Source organism: Sceloporus occidentalis, unplaced genomic scaffold, assembly GCF_023333645.1.
Source record: "Sceloporus occidentalis isolate IW3139 unplaced genomic scaffold, rSceOcc1.0.p SCAF_4, whole genome shotgun sequence".
NCBI lineage: Eukaryota > Metazoa > Chordata > Lepidosauria > Squamata > Phrynosomatidae > Sceloporus > Sceloporus occidentalis.
Window position 1 is genome coordinate 12,510,024 of NW_028316984.1, and position 21,650 is coordinate 12,531,673.

Genomic DNA, 21,650 nt, shown 5'->3' on the forward strand with positions numbered 1-21,650 from the left:
AACATTGAAATATTGGAATGAATATTGGTAAACACTTGTATCAGGACTCAGTCATATGTTTGCTCCAATATCTGTCATTAGCACAGGGCCCACACCTACTTTCAAAATGGAAGGAAAAACCAATATATTATTTATTATTCATATTTTATTGATTTATACTTATATTTATATGAATATTTTATATTAGGACTGTTGAGAAATCAAGGCTGGCTACCCTTCCACACAGTTTTAAATATGAACCTATATTCCAGCCAGGAGATCACTGAGAATGGGGAGGTTGCATCTTCTGCCTCCAAGGGGAAAAAAGAAAAGCAAGGGGAGGCCAAGCTCACCACACACATGAGCCAGAGAAAGAGCTGCTGCTTTGGGTTTTCTTCTTTCACTCCACTTCTTTTTTCTCCCCCCCCCCCCGTGTGTGTGTGTTTGTATGTGCCTTCAAGTCACCTGTCAACCTATGGTGACCTCATAGGTTTTTCGTAGGCATACAGCAGCAATCTCCCACCCAGTAACTATCCAGGGCTGCCCTGCTTAGCTGTCAAGAGCAGAGGGGATCTTTAGGGTCTTTAAGCTGTCATGATTCCCATTGGATTGTGAACCTGTAGGCAAAGAGTGACAAGGGTGTGTATGTTGTTTTTACATCTTGGAGCAGCACTTAAGACACTTCTAAATTCTTTGTTAAGTAAATACTATCTTCCCTGCCTTTTTTATTTTACAATTATTTGAATTATTTAGAAAACATACCACCCAAGTACAAAGCATTACCTAATCTCAGATAAAAACATTAGCTAAAACTACAACATGCAGCTTTGAGCTTTTCATTCCTTTTGCTGTTTTAAAAAGAATAAATGCCAAATGTTTGACTGGTGATGGACAAAAATGTTGCCTTGAACTGCATCCTTAAAACTGTGTTGCTTTAGGAATGTCAGATTGTCAAAAGATGTAGTTAATAATGGGCCAATATTAAGGAGCACAAATAGCTACTGTGTTCCCACTCAACCCTGCTTTTGAAGAAGGCAGTCAAATATAACGAAGACTTAGCTCCTGTCATTGATAAAGTGTTTTTATTTCTCCTGTTTCTGTGTGTTCCTTTTTTGTTTTCTGTTCCTTTGTGTTTGCTGTTATCAAAGCAGATGTCCTTAAATGATTGTGACAAAATGGAAAAGCTTTAGGTTCCTTTATTGTTTCTATTTTTATTAGTAAAGCACATAAAAGGCTAAATCCTTCCAGTGAAAGAAATGAGAACAATTAAAATTCAAAACTGAAACTGTACCACCTGCTCTTTACAGGGAAAGTGGCTGTGTGTGTATATAATGTGTTGGAGATGGGGAAGGGAGACCTGAACAAAAACGAGCTTCCCTTCTGTTTTAGAAAGATGTATTGCATTATCCTTTCCTGCAGGCTTACATCTTATGTCAAGAACAGATGCAGCAACCCGACCACCCGGCTACTGTGCAAATCCAGTTGGTGCTAACTTCTGTCGAGTTACTGGACATTTTTCTAACCCAGAAACAATACATAGCTGCCTCTGCAGCAGATGAAACAGCAGTTTTGCGTCATTGATTCTGATATTGATACTACAACCAGTTTGCTGAGGTGGCATTACATGGGTCTCTCCACTTCCTGACACACCACTATTCATGAAAGATTTCTTCAGCAAAACTGTTTAACATGTGACAGGAGCACTGCAGACAGAAAAGCTGGCTGCTGCTGCTGCTGCCTGTCCTTGCTGAACTATCCAAAAAAAACAACACCAAAAATCAATGTACTCAGCAGAACTGACACCTCTTGTAAATTTCACTCTCATCCACTGAAGTGTCTTATAGAAGGGAATTGTCCCATAGAACCAATGTAACCCTCTTTTTTTATATATCTAGCTAGCCATACATTCCTGTTCTTGTCATTTATACATATTGCTAACAAGGCCACCTATGGGGAATCGGTGTAATATCTAGGGAGGAGGAAAACAGAAGCTGACATCTCCACCTCCTGCAAGTGAAGGGTAACATATATTCTTTTGAGCCAGTCTGGTGTAACTGCTTGAGTGTTAGAAAGGACTCTGGGACCTCAGGGTTTAAATCCCCACACTGGCGTGGAAACCCACTGGGTGACTTTGGGCAAGTTATACTCCTTCAGTCTCAAAGGAAGGCAATTATAAGTCTCTGCTTAGTACATTTTGCCACAAAAAACATAGATAGGGCCATGGCAAATCAGCATTGATTTGAAGGCACACAACTACAAATATAATCTTTTTGAAAATATGTGACTGCAGTTCAGCTCTTGTTCCTTTGCTCTCTTGCTGTTCTCTAATCAGTGATGAAAGATACAGAGTTTCACTGAGTTGGCATCTACACTATCGAAATAATGCAGTTTGACACCACTTTAAGTGCTGTGGCTCCATCCTACAGAAACCTGGGGTTTGTAATTTTACAAGGTCTTTTGCCTTCTCTGCCAGGGTGCCAGTGCCTCACAAAGCAACAAATCCCAGGATTTGTAAGATAGAGCCTTGCATGGCAGTTAAAGTGGTGTCAAACCTCATTATTTCTACAGTATAGATGCACTCTTAGATATGCACTAATGATCAGATCCAAGTATTAAAATTCATAACTTCATATTTTGTAAAAATGTTATTTCCCATTATTAGCGTGGGTGACAAATCTGAGTAAACAATAATGAAAAAGAAGTAAGAGAAGAAAGCAAGCAAGCAAGAAACAGCTAGAAACCAAACCTTTGGTATCAGGTTGGATGAGAAGTAGATGCCACAATACTCACAGTTTCAGTGCAGAGAGATTTTAAAAGCATTTCCCCTCCAGAGAAGGATGAATAGGGAACTGAACGTATATGTCCATCTTTACCACTGAAGCATAACAATCTCATGGGCATTCATACCACTAATTCTGTTTAGATATTTATCTTAACTTTTAAGAAGGCCACACAAACCAAAATGGAGAATACACAGTGTCTTACTGCATGGCAGAAAAAAAATACAGCTGGTCCTCAACATTTGCAGCTTTGGCTTTGTGGATTTGATTATTTGTGGTTTTGATTAATATGTTCTCTCTAGAAATCTCTAGCTCCACCAGCGCAACTCTGCCAGAAGTTGACCATAGAGTTGTGCTGGAGAACCTGGAAGTTCCTAGAGAAAACATTTCTCTAGGCATTTGTAGGTCCTCTAGCATGATTCTATGAACAACTTCTGGGAGATGTTGACTATAGGGTTGCAAGTAGAGGACCTGGAGAGTCTTAGGAGAGTATCACATTAGCTTCACTGCTGGGATAGACTCAGGACGTAACTTTCTTAAGGCTGATCTTATCACATTCACCCATCACCAGCCAGTATGCAGCCCATATGTAATCTGGGCTCTCTTTCAGCTTTTCAAGAATGGGATTTTCCTATTCTTGAAAAGTTGCGGGACAGGCCCAGAGAAGTCCAGGTTGCATATGACCGGTGATAGGTGAATGCAATAAGGTCTGCCTGAAGAAAGTTATATTCTAGGTCTATCCCAGCAGCGAAGCTAATGTGATAATCTCCCTAGAGAAGTGTTTTCTCAGGTAAAAAAGAATAGTGTTTTTTTATTTGCATTTTCCCCACATTCATGGGGGTCCTTCACCTCTAAAACCAGCGAATGTGGAGGAACCACTGTAATATCATCACAAATAACAGTTGGGTTAGATTTTTATCTTGTAAATATAGAAGCCACAAAATTCCATACATGGTAGACAAAATCCTACATGTCAAGATGGTGCACTGTTCTGTTCAAGTAAGTCATATATAAATTTCATACTTTAACTATGAACAAATTGATAGCATATAATGGCGGCATGATAAATTCTTCAAGCACAATAAGGAATATAGGGGAATATGAAACTTAGAGAAACTTTATGCGTACACAGAAAGGCCTGAATAGCTGCTCTTGCTTGTCCTGTCTGGGTGCCAAAGAACACCTCCTTGGCAACAATGGAAGGATTTTTAGTCCATGTGCAGGTGGAGGGGCAGAGAACAAAAAAGACATGTATGGAATGAATGTTTCAATTTCCCCTCCCGGCACAGCAGTCCAGAGCTGAATCGTGGAGGGACACGCCTGCTCATGACTAAAGCAGAAATATAGATATGGGAAGAGGGATAAAATGAAGGCATTTCTTCCACATAACAATTCGGCTTCCCAAATGAAATTTTCCTTCAGTCCCCAAACGTCTAGCATTGCAAGTGAGACCCTGAAAATGTTCACGCCTAGAACGTCTAATTTGCTGTGTCCACATTCCCCTGGTAATTTGGCCAGCCCCCCTTCTTGCCTGCCTAAACTGTACTTCTAAATGCTCATATGAACTTTTACTTTACCACAGTGGAGATGGGGGAACTATCTTTCTTTCACTATAACAATCGTGTTACATCTTTGCTCAAAGAACTGTATTAGCTGTCATTGTAATACTTAGTCAGGTTGAAGCTTATGTTATTGGCAAACACTATAAGGCCCCCAATGACTTGGGGCCAGTTTAGATGAGGGGTCACCTTCTTCCAAATGAACTTGCCCATTCACTGAAATTTGCAAATCTACTTATCTATGGACATCAGATATCAATCTACAATCCTCCCTCTGTTCTCGCAGTTTTGGAACCCACATCCCTCACTTATGCACAAGGGACAAATGGAGGGGGTGCTCGAGGCATGCATGTGCATGCTCCCACAGCCATGTGCCTATATTCAAGCCAATGGGGCCTGAATACAGGTGAAACTTTGTTTTCACATGGGGGTCCGGAATGAATCCCCCATGAAAAAGGAGGGGCGACTGTATATGTATTATTTCTCTGTATCTAAACATATCTATATACCAGCTAGAGGGTCTTTTTCAACGGTGGCACACTGTTGAATGCCTTCCCCTGGAACCATATCAGATGGGTTTCAGATGCCCCAATGGATTTCAAGACTTATTTAAAAGTGCATCTGTTTAATCAAGCTTGTGCTGAGTTTAGTGCCTAATTTAGTGAGATTTTTTTTTGTCTTAGTATTGATCATTGCATATCAAGTTGATTTTTTTTAATGAATTCTGCTCAATACTTTCAAGGCTGTTTATATAGCATAGTATATGAATATCTGAAAGAAATGGAATGGTAAAAGTCTTTGTTTGCATTTATTAAAAACAAACTTTAGAAGTTCAGAATGGAATAGATTTTGCTCATTCTTATCAAAGAATGTGGGTGAAAATATTTATCTCTTTCCTTCACTCCAAACCAATCTATGAATCTTAGGTAAAGAGGAAATAAAATATAGAAGTATAATATTAAATTGTTGCTCTTTATTTACTGGCTAGCAACCAGCATTTTTTTTATTCCATCAGCCAACACACATGACAAGTAATTTTCACAGCAAAGGGCTTTGTAACAATAAATTATTCCTTTAAAATATTAATTAAATGTTTCAGTCAGATATTTAGCCTCAGGTACTGGTGGGATGAAATGGAAGATGTACAAGATTTTCATCCACCTTATGAGAGCAAAGAATGGGCTGAATATTCATAGCTTTTTGAGATCTTGAAAGAGTGGGTATAAATACTGCAGTTGTTCTTATCCGTTCTTTCTACTAAATGTGAAGGAAGCTTGTGGTATTTGATTGGGTGACTTACAGATCATCTCAAGGATACTTCCAAACAGATGAATTTGAACACAGGAAGGTGCCATGAAGCAAGATAGATCACTGGTCCACTTAACTAAAACTTTCACACATAGCATTATGATACCACTTTTAATTGTGATGGCTGTATCCTATGGAATCCTGGTATTCATAGTTTGGTGAGACACTAGAGTTCTCTGGCTGAAAATTCTAACTATTTTATGAAACTGCAAATCCCAAGATTCAATAAGATGGTGGGATGGCAGTTAAGGTAACTTCAAAGTGCTATAACTGTGTATAGTTTGAAAGATCTTGGTCCAAAACATACTCCAGAAATAATGTAGTTTGAGAAGTATAATATTGTATTGTTGCTCTTTATTTACGAGCTAGCAACCAGCATTTTTTATTCCATCAGCCAACACACATGACAAGTAATTTTCACAGCAAAGAACTGCCCTGGCTCAGTTACTGGGAATTCTGGGAATTTTAGTTTCTTATGTTACCACAGCTCTCTTGACAGAGAATGCTAAATCTCTCACAAGTCTACAGTTCCCAGAATCCCCTAGCACTGAGCCAGGGCAATTAAAGCAGTCTCAAACTGGATTATTTCTGCAGTGCGTTTTGGACCTTTGACAAGTTAAAGTGACTCTCCAGGGTCTTTTCCAAACCTACTAGAAAAAGATAAGGTCTGAATGAGGGATCCTTTTGCAGCACTGCTCTGATCAGCCATGATCTTTAGACATCAGTACTTGGATCAATATGCCAATATGCAAATCTAGTACAGAGCTTCACATAGAAATGGTTTTCATTTCCTGAGTGAAACTTGGGGCTCTTTCAGATATATATATATATCTCCAAACAATGTTTCTGTTGTCCTGGTCTATTTTCTGACAATGCCTTGCACCAAATGCAACATTTTATTTTACTCTCAAGAAGGTTCCTTTTAAATTCTGAAACATATAGTAACGAAAAGTCTCCTTCTCTTTTGCCCTCTTCCCCTTGCTCAATTTTCTTATAGCGCTATAGTACCATCAGTGAAATGACATATTTGTATACTATAAGAATTGAAGAAAGAAAGATGAAAAGTTGCCCCTGGAACTGTAGGATCACCTTAGGAATACTTGCCCAAGTTTTTAAAAAGCTTGGGAAGAGCCCTAGTTCAGATCCAAAGCACCACTAAAAAATCTCCCCAAAGGAATGGAACAAATGGATGCTTAGGTAAGAACAAAAGCCAAAGAGCTATATTCCAAGAACTCACTCTTCAGATCAATCCTGAAAAGCCCTTGAGTGAGTTAAAGATCTCCATTGACTTCAGTGCATTTTGACTTCGAGTCAGTTCTGCATATTTTGCATTAATTTCATATACCTGATCTCCAAAAGATACTAACCTCTAGTTGACCACAAATGATTTACATAACTTTAAAGCAGATGATGAAGACATTGAAATAGTTCAAGATTTTCCATGTCTTGGCTCAATCATTAGTCAGAGACTCAGAGTGGAGACTGCAGTCAAGAAATCAGAAGAACACTAAGACTTGGAAGAGATCCTACAGTGTAAAGCTATGTCACTGAATACTAAGGACTTTATCACACAAGGAAATAAGTGAAAATTGGGAGTTTAAACAGTGATTATCCCATGAAAATCACACGATTGCAATTAAGATTTTCACATGACGTCACAAATAAAGCATCATTATCCTGACAATAACCAGGGAATAACCAGCAACAAATCATCCATGAAGAAATCCCATGAATAATTTGTTGCTGGTTATTCCCTGGTTATTCCTGGATAATGGTGCTTTAATCTCAATGTGTGTGAAAATCTTAATTGTGATTGTGCAATTTTCATGGGATAATCACTGCTTAAACCCCCAATGTTCCCTGGATTCCCCCCCATGTGATAAAGTCTTAAATTCAGATGCTCCATGGCATTATATTTCCCATTTCTATGTATATCTGTGAATGCTGAACAGTGAGGCAAGTTTAAAAGAAGAGAATCAAGTCATGGGTCTCAGAACAAATCACACCTGAATTCTCCCTAGAGGCCAGATAACTCAACTGTCTTTTGCATCATGAAAAGACATGACTCACTAGAAAAGACAAAAATGCCTGACAGTAGGAAGGCAGTAAGAAAAGAGGAAGACTGCATTCTAGATGGAAAGGGTCAATCAGAGAAGCCACAGCCCTGAGTCTGCAGGACCTGAGCAGGGCTGTAAATGATAGGGTAACGGCCTGTTACAGATTGCCAAAATAAAGCTGCTTTGGGTCTCTTTGGAGGTATGCTATTTAAATGATGCATGGGTCCTAAGAGTCCGGAGGTTGTGCCAAAGCCACACTCCATTCCTAAGCACTGGAGTGCCGCTTTGGTGCAGCTTCTGGATTCTTAAAATGCATGCATCATTTAAATAGCCTACCTCTAAAGAGACCCGAAGCAGCTTTATTTTGGCAGTCTGTAACAGGCCTTGGAGATCTTTCATTCATAGAGCCATCGTAAGTCATGGCAGCTAACAACAACAAACCCCCAGTACCCTCAGAAGCAGTATGTGCCTTTTGATACTCCACCTCAGCTAAACTCTTTGTCAGTGGTCCAGTCTCAGATCCAGGCAGGAGGTAGTTAATCCCACAGATTACAGCCCTACAACAAATATGCTGTTTTAGGAATGAAAAAGCTGCTTGACTCAGTGCAATGGCTATAGGTTTCCTTGATGAAGGCTTGGCATCCTGGCCAAGGACTCAGTGTTGTTTTATCTGCAGCAGCCTAAACCAGAATTTGTGTTGCTGCGGATAAAGAGGACTCAGAGGACTAGCGTGCCTCATGGTAGAAGTCTCCTATTTTTAGAAAGGAAAAATGCCAAGGAAAAAACCTCCTCTGACATTAACTTCCCTAATACCCCATATTTGAATCCTAGGTAAAGCAGATGGTGAAATATAATGTACCCACTGGGAGTTAAATGGAATTTACTAGCTGTAGGGGACAGTAGAGTATTAGAAGGAAAGGTACAAAATAATGAAAGTACATTTGGTTCAACTTGCTTCTGATGAGGCATAAAATAAAATGTAAATAATTTCTGTTCAGGGGAAATTAGCATAATGGTTTTGGCATTTGCAACTCAAATGAGCCTGCATTTTCTAACCTAGATTTGCAAAGAAGAGTAACAGCATTTACCTGGATTTGCAAGAAGGATTATATCAATTCTATTATCACTGTCAGTAATGAAACACAACGTTGATACCATTAACACAGTGCAGAATAAAGAGAGTGTGATTAGTCTCAACTTGGATTTGTAATGAAAAAAATTAAAGAAAATGTTGTGAAGCTGGAGATGAGCAATGAAGAGTGTAAGCGCTATTAACCCAAGCTTCCAATGCAGAAAAGTGTCAATATTACGAACATGGGTTTGCAATTAAATCAGTGTCAATGGAGCTGACAAAAGAGGTTCATAATTAGGAAGATGTAGTTAGCATTGACCTGGATTTTAAACAAAGACCATGGCCAAGTTTTAATTTTGAACCATTTGATTTCTGCCTCTCAGAAAGGAAGGCCTTATTGTTATAAGCCTTGGCTATGCATTACCATTACAAAATGCTATTATGAAGCCAAACACCTAATGCAAACGGGTGGCTGGGCACAAGGCAGCCACGTGCATAATGTGAAAATTGAAATTACTGTTGAGTCTCTTTCAATGAAAACCTGGTTGGAGAAGATTGGCCAGTTAGATATTTAGCTCTCAAGCATTAGCCCTTGCTTGTCTGCAGTAATACAAACATAGGTTTCCTTATTACATCTGCAAGGATGTTCTTAAAGAATACTTTTAAACTTTAGTGTAACATATCAAATAATGTGATATTCATTTGTAAAAGCCAGTCCATAAGGAGCTCTTCATCCCAGTATCTGGCTAGTTTGGACCAATCCTGCATCCAGCATGAACAATCAACCTGGAGTCAGACAGTATGGTGTCTTTCCAATTGCCACAAGGCAAACAGCTAGGATGGACCTGGGCACAGTTGCTGTAGATTTATATGAGCAGTGGTCTAAAAAAGCAATTTCCTCAGACTCTGATTATAATACAGTATGGTGCCAAGCCAAATGACTACCTATGGAAATATGATACCATCACCAGATGCAGCCTTTGATATGCTGATGGACTGCAACTCCCAGCATTACTCACTATTGACTGGTTAGGGTTGCTGGGTATTGCAATATAACAACATCTGAAGGGCTACATGATTCCCATCCCTGAAAGGGCATTTCTAAGTAGATGATAATGATGGTAATACCATTATCAATACCAATACCAATAATAATCATTTAATTGTATCATTTTTGGCTGTCCCATACTTGTCAACAGTAAAGATAAAGATACAAAAACATTCTTATCAGTTCAGTTTTCAAGAGAAACACTGACTTCGCCATGTACTCCGCTAAAATATTATTTCTCTGTTTGCTTGCCTTATTGTAATTTATAGACTGCCTTACCTTTCTCTTCACTTTTGCTCTCTTGATTAGTTGTAGCTACTTCGGGAGCCTGTGGTTCTCCTTCTTTTGTGGTCTCCTCCTGGGTTAGCGAAGTGTCTGAAAAAGGATAAACATTATAGAGAATATGCATCATGATATATAGATAGATTACTTTTAGTTAAATTAAGAGAGATTATTAAAAGTGGTTCATTATCTAGTCCTCATTCTGTGTATTTCACCCTCCTCCATAAAGAAGATTGAACATAAATGGTAGGTCTCACTAAAAGTGAGCATGCTATCTAAAAACAATTACGTGTGACAATGTTCCACTTGCAATCATTAGGGCTTACATACGAGTCAACATGTTGAGGTTTGCACTATATAATTTCATCTCCTTATAATATCTTCAAGATTGCTACTTACGTAGGGTGATAAATATCCCAGTAGGGGAAAAAAATAAGCAAACAATTAAATAACAAGCATGATTTCTAGCAATATGATACAGCCAAATTGTTGAGAAGCACCAAACAGGATGAAAACTGACATGTTTAGCAAGTAGCAAAGCATAACTTTCAAGATGTGCATTTCAAAAGTGGGAATCACTTGAGATACTATGATTATTATTTGAAATGGAAGTCATCTGGGATATTACAAGGATTTTTTGTTCCTATTCTGAATACAACCCCTTCCCCAATTGTATATATACAATGATATAATTAAAGTAACCAAACAACTATATTTTGGTCCAATTTATCTTTGTACAATTTACCCGTTATTTTGATCATAGGCATAAAGTACCTTCTATTTCCATGCAGGAGACTTCAGATTCCGTCTGAGTGTTCATTTCCACCTCTCTAGAATCATCCCCGAGCCCTTTTAAAATCAGACATTGGGAAATTTTGTCAATATGATAGTCATGTGCACATAATTTTAAAAACAATCATCCACATGGAAATAGGCAACAGGAAGCGACAGAACATGTATAAGCGAAACTCAGATTTTCTCCCATCAGCTAGTGCAAAATTCTTCATTCAAGTATTTTTTTCCCCAGTTTTAATAGGAACATATTCTGTTGAAAAATAAAGAAAATTATAACTACCGATCATCGCAAGACTCAATATGGTGACATTATGATTTTGGATCAATATTCTTATGGTGAGTGAAGTAGAAGGCCTGCTTCCATTAGATATTATGCTGCTCAAATTGAATGGTTTGCAAATAGCTATTTGCTGAAGTTTATGGATGTTTCCCTCAGGCTTGTGAAGAAAAAGTTGACTTATCATGTGATGAAAAAGTTGACTTTTATAACTCAGAGAACTTATGGTCCCATCTGATTAATTACTAGGATTCTACAGAGAATTTTGATAGAAAACATACCGTCAGCTTGATCTTGTTCACAGATTGCATGAGGCATCGGATTATGCTCTTGTGTAGCTTTGGAATCTTGAGAGGATTCTAACAGAAAAATAAAACAAATAAAGCTGATGTGGATTCTCTGTGGATTTTCCAACAACCAAGCTTTATATAGATCCTTTGGTAGGTCCAAAGGTGCATAAAAATACTTTCAAAAAATAAAAGACAAACATATCATGCTAAATTACAGTTAATACAATTTTTGCATTTTCCAAAACAACTCATAAAAAAAAGTTTAAGTTATACAATCTGAGTTGTAAGGTCGAAGGCTTTCATGGCCGGCATCCATAGTTGTTTGTGGGTTTTTCGGGCTATGTGGCCATGTTCTAGCAGAGTTTCTTTCTGACGTTATTCATTTATTTGTCTACATTATAAGGACTTGGTAACATTCTGCCCCATTCTGCTAGCACTTTCTCACACTTCAGTATGGCCAAGAGAAAAGATCTAGAATGCAGAAAACCATAGGCTTGTCTCTAATGACTAGAATTCCCAAAGCAGAGAACAGTGTTAGACCCCTTTTTTGTTTTCTCAGTAATTTTTCAAACACCCTGCGCTGGTTTCTGCCAAATGAATTTACTTATATTTACTTATATGAAGAACATGAAAGCATTACATTAGAGACTGTTCAGTTTTGGCAAAATTGCTGGTCGTTTCTTGCAGAAGTTTGCTGGAGAAAGTATTTTCATATCATCGTGCCAGCTCCTGCTTGGACCACATGCTGCCCCCAGACAAAAAACTATCATCTACCTTTATGCCACCCTCTCGCAGAATTTGTTTCAGGATGGCAAGAAGGGCATCTATATGCTTTTGAAATGCATCTCTCATCATCTCTTTCTCGTTTAGAAGGAAGAGTTCACCCTGTCCTCCTCAGACTGAGAAACTCTTCCAGAGAAAATATGAAGCAGGACAAGATCTGGAAAATCAGGCCTAGTTTGTTATCCCTGCCCAGGGTTATGTCCTCAGTGATGGATATAAGGGAGGAGAACCAGGGCTCAATAAAGGACATGAACTATTCATATCAAACTTGATAGACGGTTGGCTTATAAAGCACTATAAACAGGCAACTGATCCAACTTTAAAAATAAAACCATAGCCAAACCTCCCAATCTGTTAAAATGTACCAATGTGTGAAAAGCAAGAGTCCTGCCAAGGGCAACCTCTTTGTCCCAACTCAGTACCAGGAGCCAGAGATATATTATGTTCTTGCTGGATTTAATCCACATGCACATCCCTTAGAACCATGATATTGAAAGTGGGGTCCATGACCATAGCCACTGGCTGCCAGTCCCTGAAAGTTTCCTGGGAGTAAACTAACTAAAATGAACATATGTGAAGTTTACTTTCAGGTTGTCATGCATACTTACATTGAGTACATAGAAGTTAGCCTCCCCCTGTGTAATTTCTCAGAAGCAAGACCCTCCAAATGCAGATTTAATGCTATGTAGGAGTTTAGGCTTCAACTGTCTTGAAATCTGAACAAGCTTACTTGGAGGTAAAATTCTTTCAAAAAATCATTAGAGTGTAAGATTGTTTAGAAAAGTGGTGGTGGACAAATCCTTTAGCATTAGCTTCTTATGTAGGCTGGGGCTAATGGGAGTTGTAAGCTATGAACATCTGGAGGGTTACAGTTGCCCACCTCAGTTCCAGTGAGGCATGCACAGAATCTGCCTGAGGATTGAAACCCTGGTTTTCCAGTGTTGTAGTCCAACATTGCAATTGTACAGCTCCTTAATATTTATTTATTTATTTATTGAAATTCTTTCCAAGTAAGCATCAGACCCACGCTCAGCTCCAGGTTATTTGAAGAACCATATTCTCCCTTACAAACCAGCCTGTACTATATCTGCTAGGAAGGGCCTTCTTTCTTTCCACCACCCTCACAGGTACATCTAATGAGAAAACAGGAGAGAGGCTTTTTAATAGCTGCTCCAAGGCTCTGGAACTCCCTTCCTAGAGAGGTTAGACTGGCACCCTCCCTGCTTTCTTTTTGCAGACAAGCAAAGACTTTTTTATTTCAACAGGATTAGATGTGTAATGATATAAGGAGCATCTTACACAATGTGCTGGATATTGCTCATGTGCTGCTGTGCGCGCGCGTATGTGTGTTTTAATATATGTTTTTAACCTGGGTTTGTTTATTTCTTATTGTTTAAATGTTTATAATTGTATTTTGTGTGTGTGTGTGTGTGTGTGTGTTTAACAATGTTTTTTAATTGTTGTAAGCCACTTTGAGGCTCAGTCTGGTAAAAAGGCGGGATACGATGATGATCATGATGATGATGATTATGATGCCACTGCCACTGCCCTCCTTATCAGTGGACTTGCCATTTGTGGATTTAATCAGCCACAGATGGCAAGCCCCTGTTTTAGTTAATGGTGGCACGTGCACACGACTGTGCTAGCGGTTACATGCATGCTACGCTGCCATAACATTTAATGGACGAGCAAGTACAGATTTTCCTACCCATGGGGCGGGGTCCCAAATGGATGCCCCATGAATATGGAGGTCTAACTCTAGTAGCATCACTAGTTATTGTGCTCTAAAGGTAACACCTTTAAATAATTTAATTTTTGTTTATAAATCCTCCCTCAATAGTGCAGTCTCTTTTTCTTTCTTAATGTGTGGAGCTTTTGCAATGTATAAATGTATATCACTTCCTTGATTTCTTAACTAATTTTGGCCTAAATTTGATTTGATCTTCCTTGGACATTATAAATGCTGGCTCTTTTCATTCCAGATTTTTTAAATCACAAATTCCAATGCTATCAACTTGATAGTAAGCACCAGTTGGACTGGCTAGATGAATCTGTGCAAAACTGCAATTAGCTTCCTTTCTCTCCCAGCCTTTTTTTACACTAAAGTTTTGATCAGTGGACAGGAGGTTATCAAGCCTCTGAAAGACCCTACTTTCAAGAATAGGTCTGCCTAGACAGCAAGGGTATGCTGTGTGTGGGTCAGCAAGCCCTCTCCTCCAGTTGCAGCCTCACTTCCATGTATACAGCAACAACAGTTCGGCAACATATCCTGGCTTCTGCAGTCAGGGTATTTGGAGCAGTGTCTGGAGCAGAGCACATGCTGTCAGCTGGTGAGTGGAGGGGACATATAGGTAATGACAGACCTAAGTCTCAGTGGCATCACTAGTATGGTGCGGTGGATGCAGAGAGCACCGGGTGACACCCCAAAGCGGTATGAAATTACATTAATTTGTGAGGTAAGGGTAAAATCTAACAGAATTATTTGTTCGTTCATTCATTTTTCTATCTATCTATCCCAATTTTCTCTCCAGACTGTCATCCATGGTGTCTCACAACAAGATTAAAAACAGGCATAAAATAAAATAATTGTGTTAAAACACAATTAGAGAAATATTATTATTAAAGCATATTGTTCCCCCCCCCCAAAAAAATGTTAAAACTCATTAATTTTTTTTTAAAAAGATCAGCACTAATCCCTCAAAAGCCCCTTATCCCAGAAGCCAGTCAATTGCAGAAAGTCCACCTGGACTAAAAAGTTGAGGGTTACTCTGTATAGAAAGAATATCTGTTAACTATGTTAGTTATGGAAGTTGAAGTTTAACACATCTGGAGGCTGCCAGGGTGGGGAAGGCTCTTCTATACCAATATGTACATACCTCTACTAAAGCCTGAAGTGTCACTTTCCATAAACTTGTATTTTATACAATTTTATCTAACAGTGGGCAATGGGCCAAAGAATACCATGGAAGCACCAGCTTGCTAAGCCTGCCAAAAACCATCTTTGTGGGATATACGAGAAACCTGGGTAGTTAACATCTGATCCAAATTTAATAATCTGTAAAGCAGGTATGCATTGAAAGTTTGTGATTTTAATTAACTGCAAATAATTCCCCAAGGCAAATATTTAATTACCTCTACAGCTTCTTGATGGAAATTGCAATAAGTTGACAAAGTCAACTTTTGAAGTAGAGCTACACCTATACACATTTTTCAAATTATCTATGGTAAAGCTTCTCAAACTAATCCACTGAATTTTATTAATCTTATTTTTTTTTAAAGAAAAAATTAAAATGCTTTTCTGCCAATAGCTAGCAAAATAACATTTAGGGAGATTTTGGAATTAAAATCATAGAAGCAGAAAAAGCCAAAAGGCCATCCAGTCAGTCTGAACAACTCTAACAACATGCTGCAAGTAGTGAGCAGGTGTACTTCAGAAAGGAGCCTTCAGTGCAAATCTCCACAATCTTAAAGTAAGCCAAACCACAGGAAAGGACAAGCAAAAAGATATGGGGAATCTGAACCACAGTAAAACAAAAATAATAAGAAAAAACTAGACATCCAGGGCTGGGATGGGAAATGTACAACTCTTTGCAATTCCCAGCCATCCTAGCCAGTGTAGCCAATGGTGAGGGATGCTGGAAGTTATAGTTCAACAACTTCTGGTGGGGTCACACAAGACACACCTTTGTGCTTGGGAAAACATGAATAAATTTGCAACTTAAGCATTTATGAACAACACTGGGCATAATGCATCTTTTATTTCTGTTGAGTCCAACCTTATTATTAGCAAGTAAGCTGCACTACAAATCCATGCAAAGAGCATTTTGCATCCCACTGCCTCAGGCAAGCCTCTTTTTGAAATGATGTTGAACTTCAAAAGCAGTTTGTGATAAGGCATGGAAATCTGCTATTCACAGGGAAAAAGCAACACCAACAAGCCAATGAGGTAGAACTTAGGATACTGACTGTGGATGTCGAGTAATATTTAGAATACAACTATTCTGCTTTGAATTTTTAAATAACCAAATTGTGTTTTAATATGGGGGTGGGGGTTCCATTTTATATCATCTTTTTAAAAAAACAACAACAAACTCTTTCCCCTCTGGTAGCATTTTCCAGCAACTCCATCTCTTTTTTTTCCCCTCAAGACAAATTTTCACTCAGAATTGAGCAATGTTAATTTTGTTTTTTAAAAAATAACTGGTCCTCTGTTTCAATTAAAACTACAGGTAACAGAAGACACTCATAACTACAGGTAACAGAGGACAATCTTTAGACTTGGGACCAAATGAATCAGACATCCATCCATCCATCCAATCATTCTCTGGCCAAATCCCACTCAGTAATTTTTGCATAGAATGGAACGGGAGTGCTAATTTCTTTAGGCAGTGAAACATCTTGGAGCAACCCTGAAAGGGACAATTGTTCCTCATACACAACTTCAGTTTGTTTTTATATATCCATATTCATAATCTCAATTGGTAGATAAAAGCTTTGCTCAAGAAATAAAACAAATTAATGTTAAGAGAGAGAAAGAAAGAAAGAAAGAAAGAAAGAAAGAAAGAAAGAAAAGAGCTACGCTAAGTAACACCCACAGAAGGAGTTTTGGTACTATCTGCAGACTCAGTGTCAAATGGTGCCGCCTCACCATTCCACAGACAAAAGCTGATCAGATTGGCCATGTCATATTACTGCAGCACTGGTGATGGAACAGCATCTTCCACTATATCTGGGAGCAAAAGGCTAGAGCAAGGGGCACGGGGCTGGCTAAGTGATGCATGCAGCTCCAATCACTTCCCTCCCATAGGATCTGCCTGAGGCAGCTGCCATACTCTGTGTAATGGTTGGGCTGGCCTTATTTTGAACACTGCCTACTTTAGCCAGAGCAGCTCCCCAGGGTCTCACACATAAGTCTAAAAGGACTTGTTGAGAACATATTCACTTGTGATGGCAAATTCTGTGGGAAAGGAAAGAGAGATGTAGTGTGGCCTAGTGCTAATAGGATTGTCAGGGAGCACAAAGGGTAGAGTGCCTGCTACATAGCCAAGTGTTTTCAGATTTTATTGTTGTTGTGTGCCTTCAAGTCATTCCTGACTTAAGGTGACCCTACAGCAAAAACCTCTATCATGAAGTTTTCTTGGGAAGATTTGTTCAGAAGAGGTTTGCCATTGCCTTCCTCTGAGGCTGAGAGCAAGTGACTTGACCAAAGTTTCAGTCAAGCTTGGAATTGAACCCTGGTCTCCAGAGTTATAGGCCAAAACTCAAACCACTATGCCCAGGCAACAGGTTGTTGTTGTTGTTGTTGTTGTTGTTATTATTAAGGGTTCATGAGAATGTGGGCAGCCACAATCAGGCATCACTGCTGCACTCCTTCCAGTTTCTCCCAATTCATTATATTCTTTTTATTTGCATTTAAAAAAACATTAAAAAAACACCTTCTGAGGAGAATTTATTGTTGTTTGGGAGAGGTATGCATTGTCTACAATGAACATTATTTGTAAGGGCTTCTAGATCTGATATAATTATGCTGTACATCATCATAAAGCAGTGAATCCTAACCAACCAAAAGATGTGAAGATTCTTCATTTTATTTTAGTTTTTTTTCTCATATATACCAAGTCTTAAAGAAAGCAACTTCGGAGAGTCAAGGCAATGTTATTTAATCTGCCAAGAGAGGACATATTACATTGGTATGCAGATTCTGACTTTCAACATCGTTAAGGTCAAGACCATATTGAAGACTCTCCTCCTCAAATGCAAATATTAAATCAAATATTCAAGCCTAAGGGCCTAAGGAGAGATTTACTTTTAAGATTAACCGGAATAAAATAAAGGAAGCTAGTAAACCCACATTCATAAAGAAAATCCAGTTAATGGAAAATGTATGACAAGTGTAAAAAAGATTAGCCTAAATATATAGCAAGGAAAAAAAGACACTTTTATAGCATATGTAAGGGAAAGTCTCCTACTTTCTTTCAGTGAGTCCAACAAACAAACAAACAAACAAACCTTTCAACTAGAGCATATTTCTAAAGTATATGACAATTATGGCACACTGCTCTGTTCTAACTCATGGATATCAAGGGACATATTAGACTCCTAGGATTTATATTTGCCATTTCCCATTGATCAATGAGGAGAAAATCAAATTGCAGCAAACTTGAGTATGACTGATTATTACATTATGCTTCCCAATTGTTCAAAACCCCCAGCTGATGATAGTGGTTGCTTATTTCTTTTATATCCCTTCTTTCCTCTAATGGATGTTAAGTTATTCTGAAAAAGACAAAGACTGGAAGGAGAAAGAGAGGGAGGCACCATCCCAAGGACCTAGTGAGTTACAGCTGACAGCACACTTATTTCTGTTTCTGCTTTGTTAAATCCCATGCTTTGCCTTCTTTCTAGATCGGGTATGTCAACAATGCTCAAACATAAAAATTAGCAAATGTTTTGAAGAGATGATATACAGGACTGAATACTGACTGGATTTACAGTCACTATCCAAGCTGGGCCCTACATTTCTTTCTTTCTTTCTTTCTTATTTATTTATTTATGTATGTAAAGTGAAGCATACATATCTCTTGTACACAGAATGGATAAATCGCCATGTTTTATCTAGAAAAGGTATATGGAGAAACTGGCTACTATAAGGAAAATAGACTCACTGCATTTTATTTGTAGGTAAGGTTCTATGACTGAAAGACGACTTTAATATTTCTGCAATAAAAGAAATCAGCCAGGCACCCAACATTACAGGTTAAGGTGCACAAGGAAGCTGATGTGAGGCTGTAGTATTTTCATGCCTCATAAACTGAGAAAAACGTGCTTAAAATTAAATGTTATAAAATGGCGATTTGGAAGAATTTAGGGAGCTTTTCTTATTTCAAAATGGGTTTATATATTTCAGGATTTCATTCTAATCCAACTTTATGATGGATTAAATTGATCTGATGTTTATATGAACTTGTAAAATTGGACTTTGAAACTAGCCAAACAGACAGACAGACATACACACATATACTTTGTATAAACAGGAGACTATAACGGTGATGTCAGTGAGATGCATCTACAAGAAGAGGATATATATTTGCATTCAATTTGGATACATGCTCATTTATTATTATTATTATTATTATTATTATTATTATTATTATTAACCTTTATTTAAAAAGTGCTGTAAATTTACACAGCGCTGTACATACAATCTTTTAGTTAGACGGTTCCCTGCCCTCAGGCTTACAATCTAAAAGGTTGGCAGCCACTCAGTAAGTCCAGTTTGCACCACTGTAACCCACTTTTGAGGTTGGTCTAGAGGTTGAACTTCTGTCTTGTCCATGTAAAGACAATAATCCCAACCCCAATCCCAATCAATATAGCAGCCACATTTAAGATGGCAATTTCAATGTTGGAGTGTAGCAACAACGTGTCCAGATATTTCCCTTCAGCTGGACACACAGCAATACTGCCATCTTCATGGATCTTCTTCCCATAAGGTTCTTGGGGATGTCTGATGCAGTGCATCAGCTAAAGAAAAATATCTGGACATGTCTATGCTGCTCTCTTTGCTCTCCACAGACACAGAAATGAACATGGGGCAAATGGGGGTAGCCACACTGATAAGGGGTGTTTTAGTTGGGTTCATTGGGTGATCTATGGTAGCTACGTGCCAGAGATATGCCTCACAATTCAGGACCTTGGCCTGTAACATAAACAGAAATATGATGCACCTCACATAGCAGAGAAGACTATGACCTATATCCCCATTCAGTCTGTACAAATGCCATTCCTGGACAGCTCCAGTGTTGCTGCTCTCCCTACATTTGTTTTTTTATTAAACGGGGCCTGGACTGAATAAGTCTTCCAAATACAAGATTGCACTCCATAAGTAAGATGCAGGGTTGAACTGACCCATAAAATGAATTCTCTGAGTCATTCTGAAGAGGAGACAAACAAACAAACCAACACCTTCTAAAACTCTGAAGCTGTAAGAGCAGAGGAAATGGCTGTTTTAAAAAGGGAGAATAGAATGAAGAGTATAAATATTATTGTGATGCTTGGAAATACTAAGTCAACCTCTTTCAGGAGCATTTATTCTGTTGGGAGAAAGATAATTAAGGCATTCTTGCTTTGAAAGCATAAGGCAAACAGAACAACACCTGGAAGGTGAGAATGAATCACTGGTAAACGTTCTGTTCTTTTCAACCACCTATTTTGTGTGAAGGTTTATTAATCTTATTTATATTTAAATTTATAGGCTGCCTTTCAATCACTGGAGTCCTCAGAGTAGCTTATAGTAAAAGCAAAACATATTATGAAACCTACATAAAACATATTGCAAAAGCCCCATAAAGGAAAATACAAGAAAACAAAACAGCTCACTTCAGATTAAAATAAGAATTGATGTTGGTTCGCAGAAAACTTGCTAGGTTTAGAAAAAATCTTTACAGTTGTCTCAAAGATGGTTAACAGAGTGTACTTGCTGAACTTCCCTGGGGAGGGAATTTCATAGTACTAGTGATACTGACAAATCTTTCTTTCTGGTAGAAGCAGTTGTGGCATCTGAAGCAATGTGCCTCTGGTGCGTGTTACATGTTGGGGTATGAGTAGAGGGCAAATTCCCTTGAAATTCTCAGACCTATTATATTTATTTATTTATTTATTTATTTATTTATTTATTTATTTATTTATTTCATCTATATGCTGCTTTTCTCCCAGAATGGGACCCAAGGTGGCTTCTAAAGACAATCAGTTAAAAAACCTTATCACTAAAAATTTAAAAAACAATTAAGAATCCTCATATTAAACAATATAAAATCATTTAAAAGCCACATCATGTTTTTTAAAAATAAAATGCACACCTAAATAATAACCTTTCCTGCTTACCCATTAAAAGCCTGCTCTAATAAAAATGTATTTGCCTGCTGGCAAAAGGAAAACCGGGAGGGAGCCAACCTAGCTTTCCATGGAAGCAGACCCTGAGAAGGCTATCCCTCCTGTCCTCACCAAACTGAATGTGATTGTGGCAGGACTAAAAGAAATCCTTCCCCGCTAAATCTTAAAAGTTCTGGTAGGAGATATGTAATGACATGAATATTAAAACCTGAACCTTGGCAAGAAATAAACTTGTAATCAGTGAAGCTCACAGAGAAAGAGGCTTATGTGATACCTATAGCAAGAACCACACTACACTTGTGCTGATTTTTTTCTGGTCTACCTGAAATTTCCAAATGTCCAGGAAATTTCAAATTTCCAGGACAGCGTGTGAAAAGTAGTAGTTAAGCCCATACACATTATCAGGATTGCTGACTGTCTAATGTTTACTTGGTATACCGGTTGACCTTTTGGTAATTGCTCCTGGATACAGATGACCCAGGACATTAAGAAATCAGTTTCAGGTGCACTCCCAAGCCATGAACCTGT

At 38.3% G+C, this 21,650-nt stretch overlaps 1 protein-coding gene across 5 annotated transcripts in view; it reads right to left on the reverse strand.

Annotated features, from left to right (window-relative positions):
* LOC149313515 (ADP-ribose glycohydrolase MACROD2-like) overlaps positions 1 to 21,650 on the reverse strand; it is a 1,160,252-nt gene that overhangs the window by 77,482 nt on the left and 1,061,120 nt on the right. For all 5 annotated transcript variants that reach the window (XM_089519240.1, XM_089519238.1, XM_089519239.1 and 2 more), the window contains 3 exons: positions 11,439 to 11,516; positions 10,860 to 10,934; positions 10,083 to 10,178 (listed from right to left, as the gene is read on the reverse strand). In XM_089519240.1, coding sequence (XP_089375366.1) covers positions 10,083 to 10,178; positions 10,860 to 10,934; positions 11,439 to 11,516 — 249 coding nt within the window. The remainder of the gene's footprint in view (positions 1 to 10,082; positions 10,179 to 10,859; positions 10,935 to 11,438; positions 11,517 to 21,650) is intronic.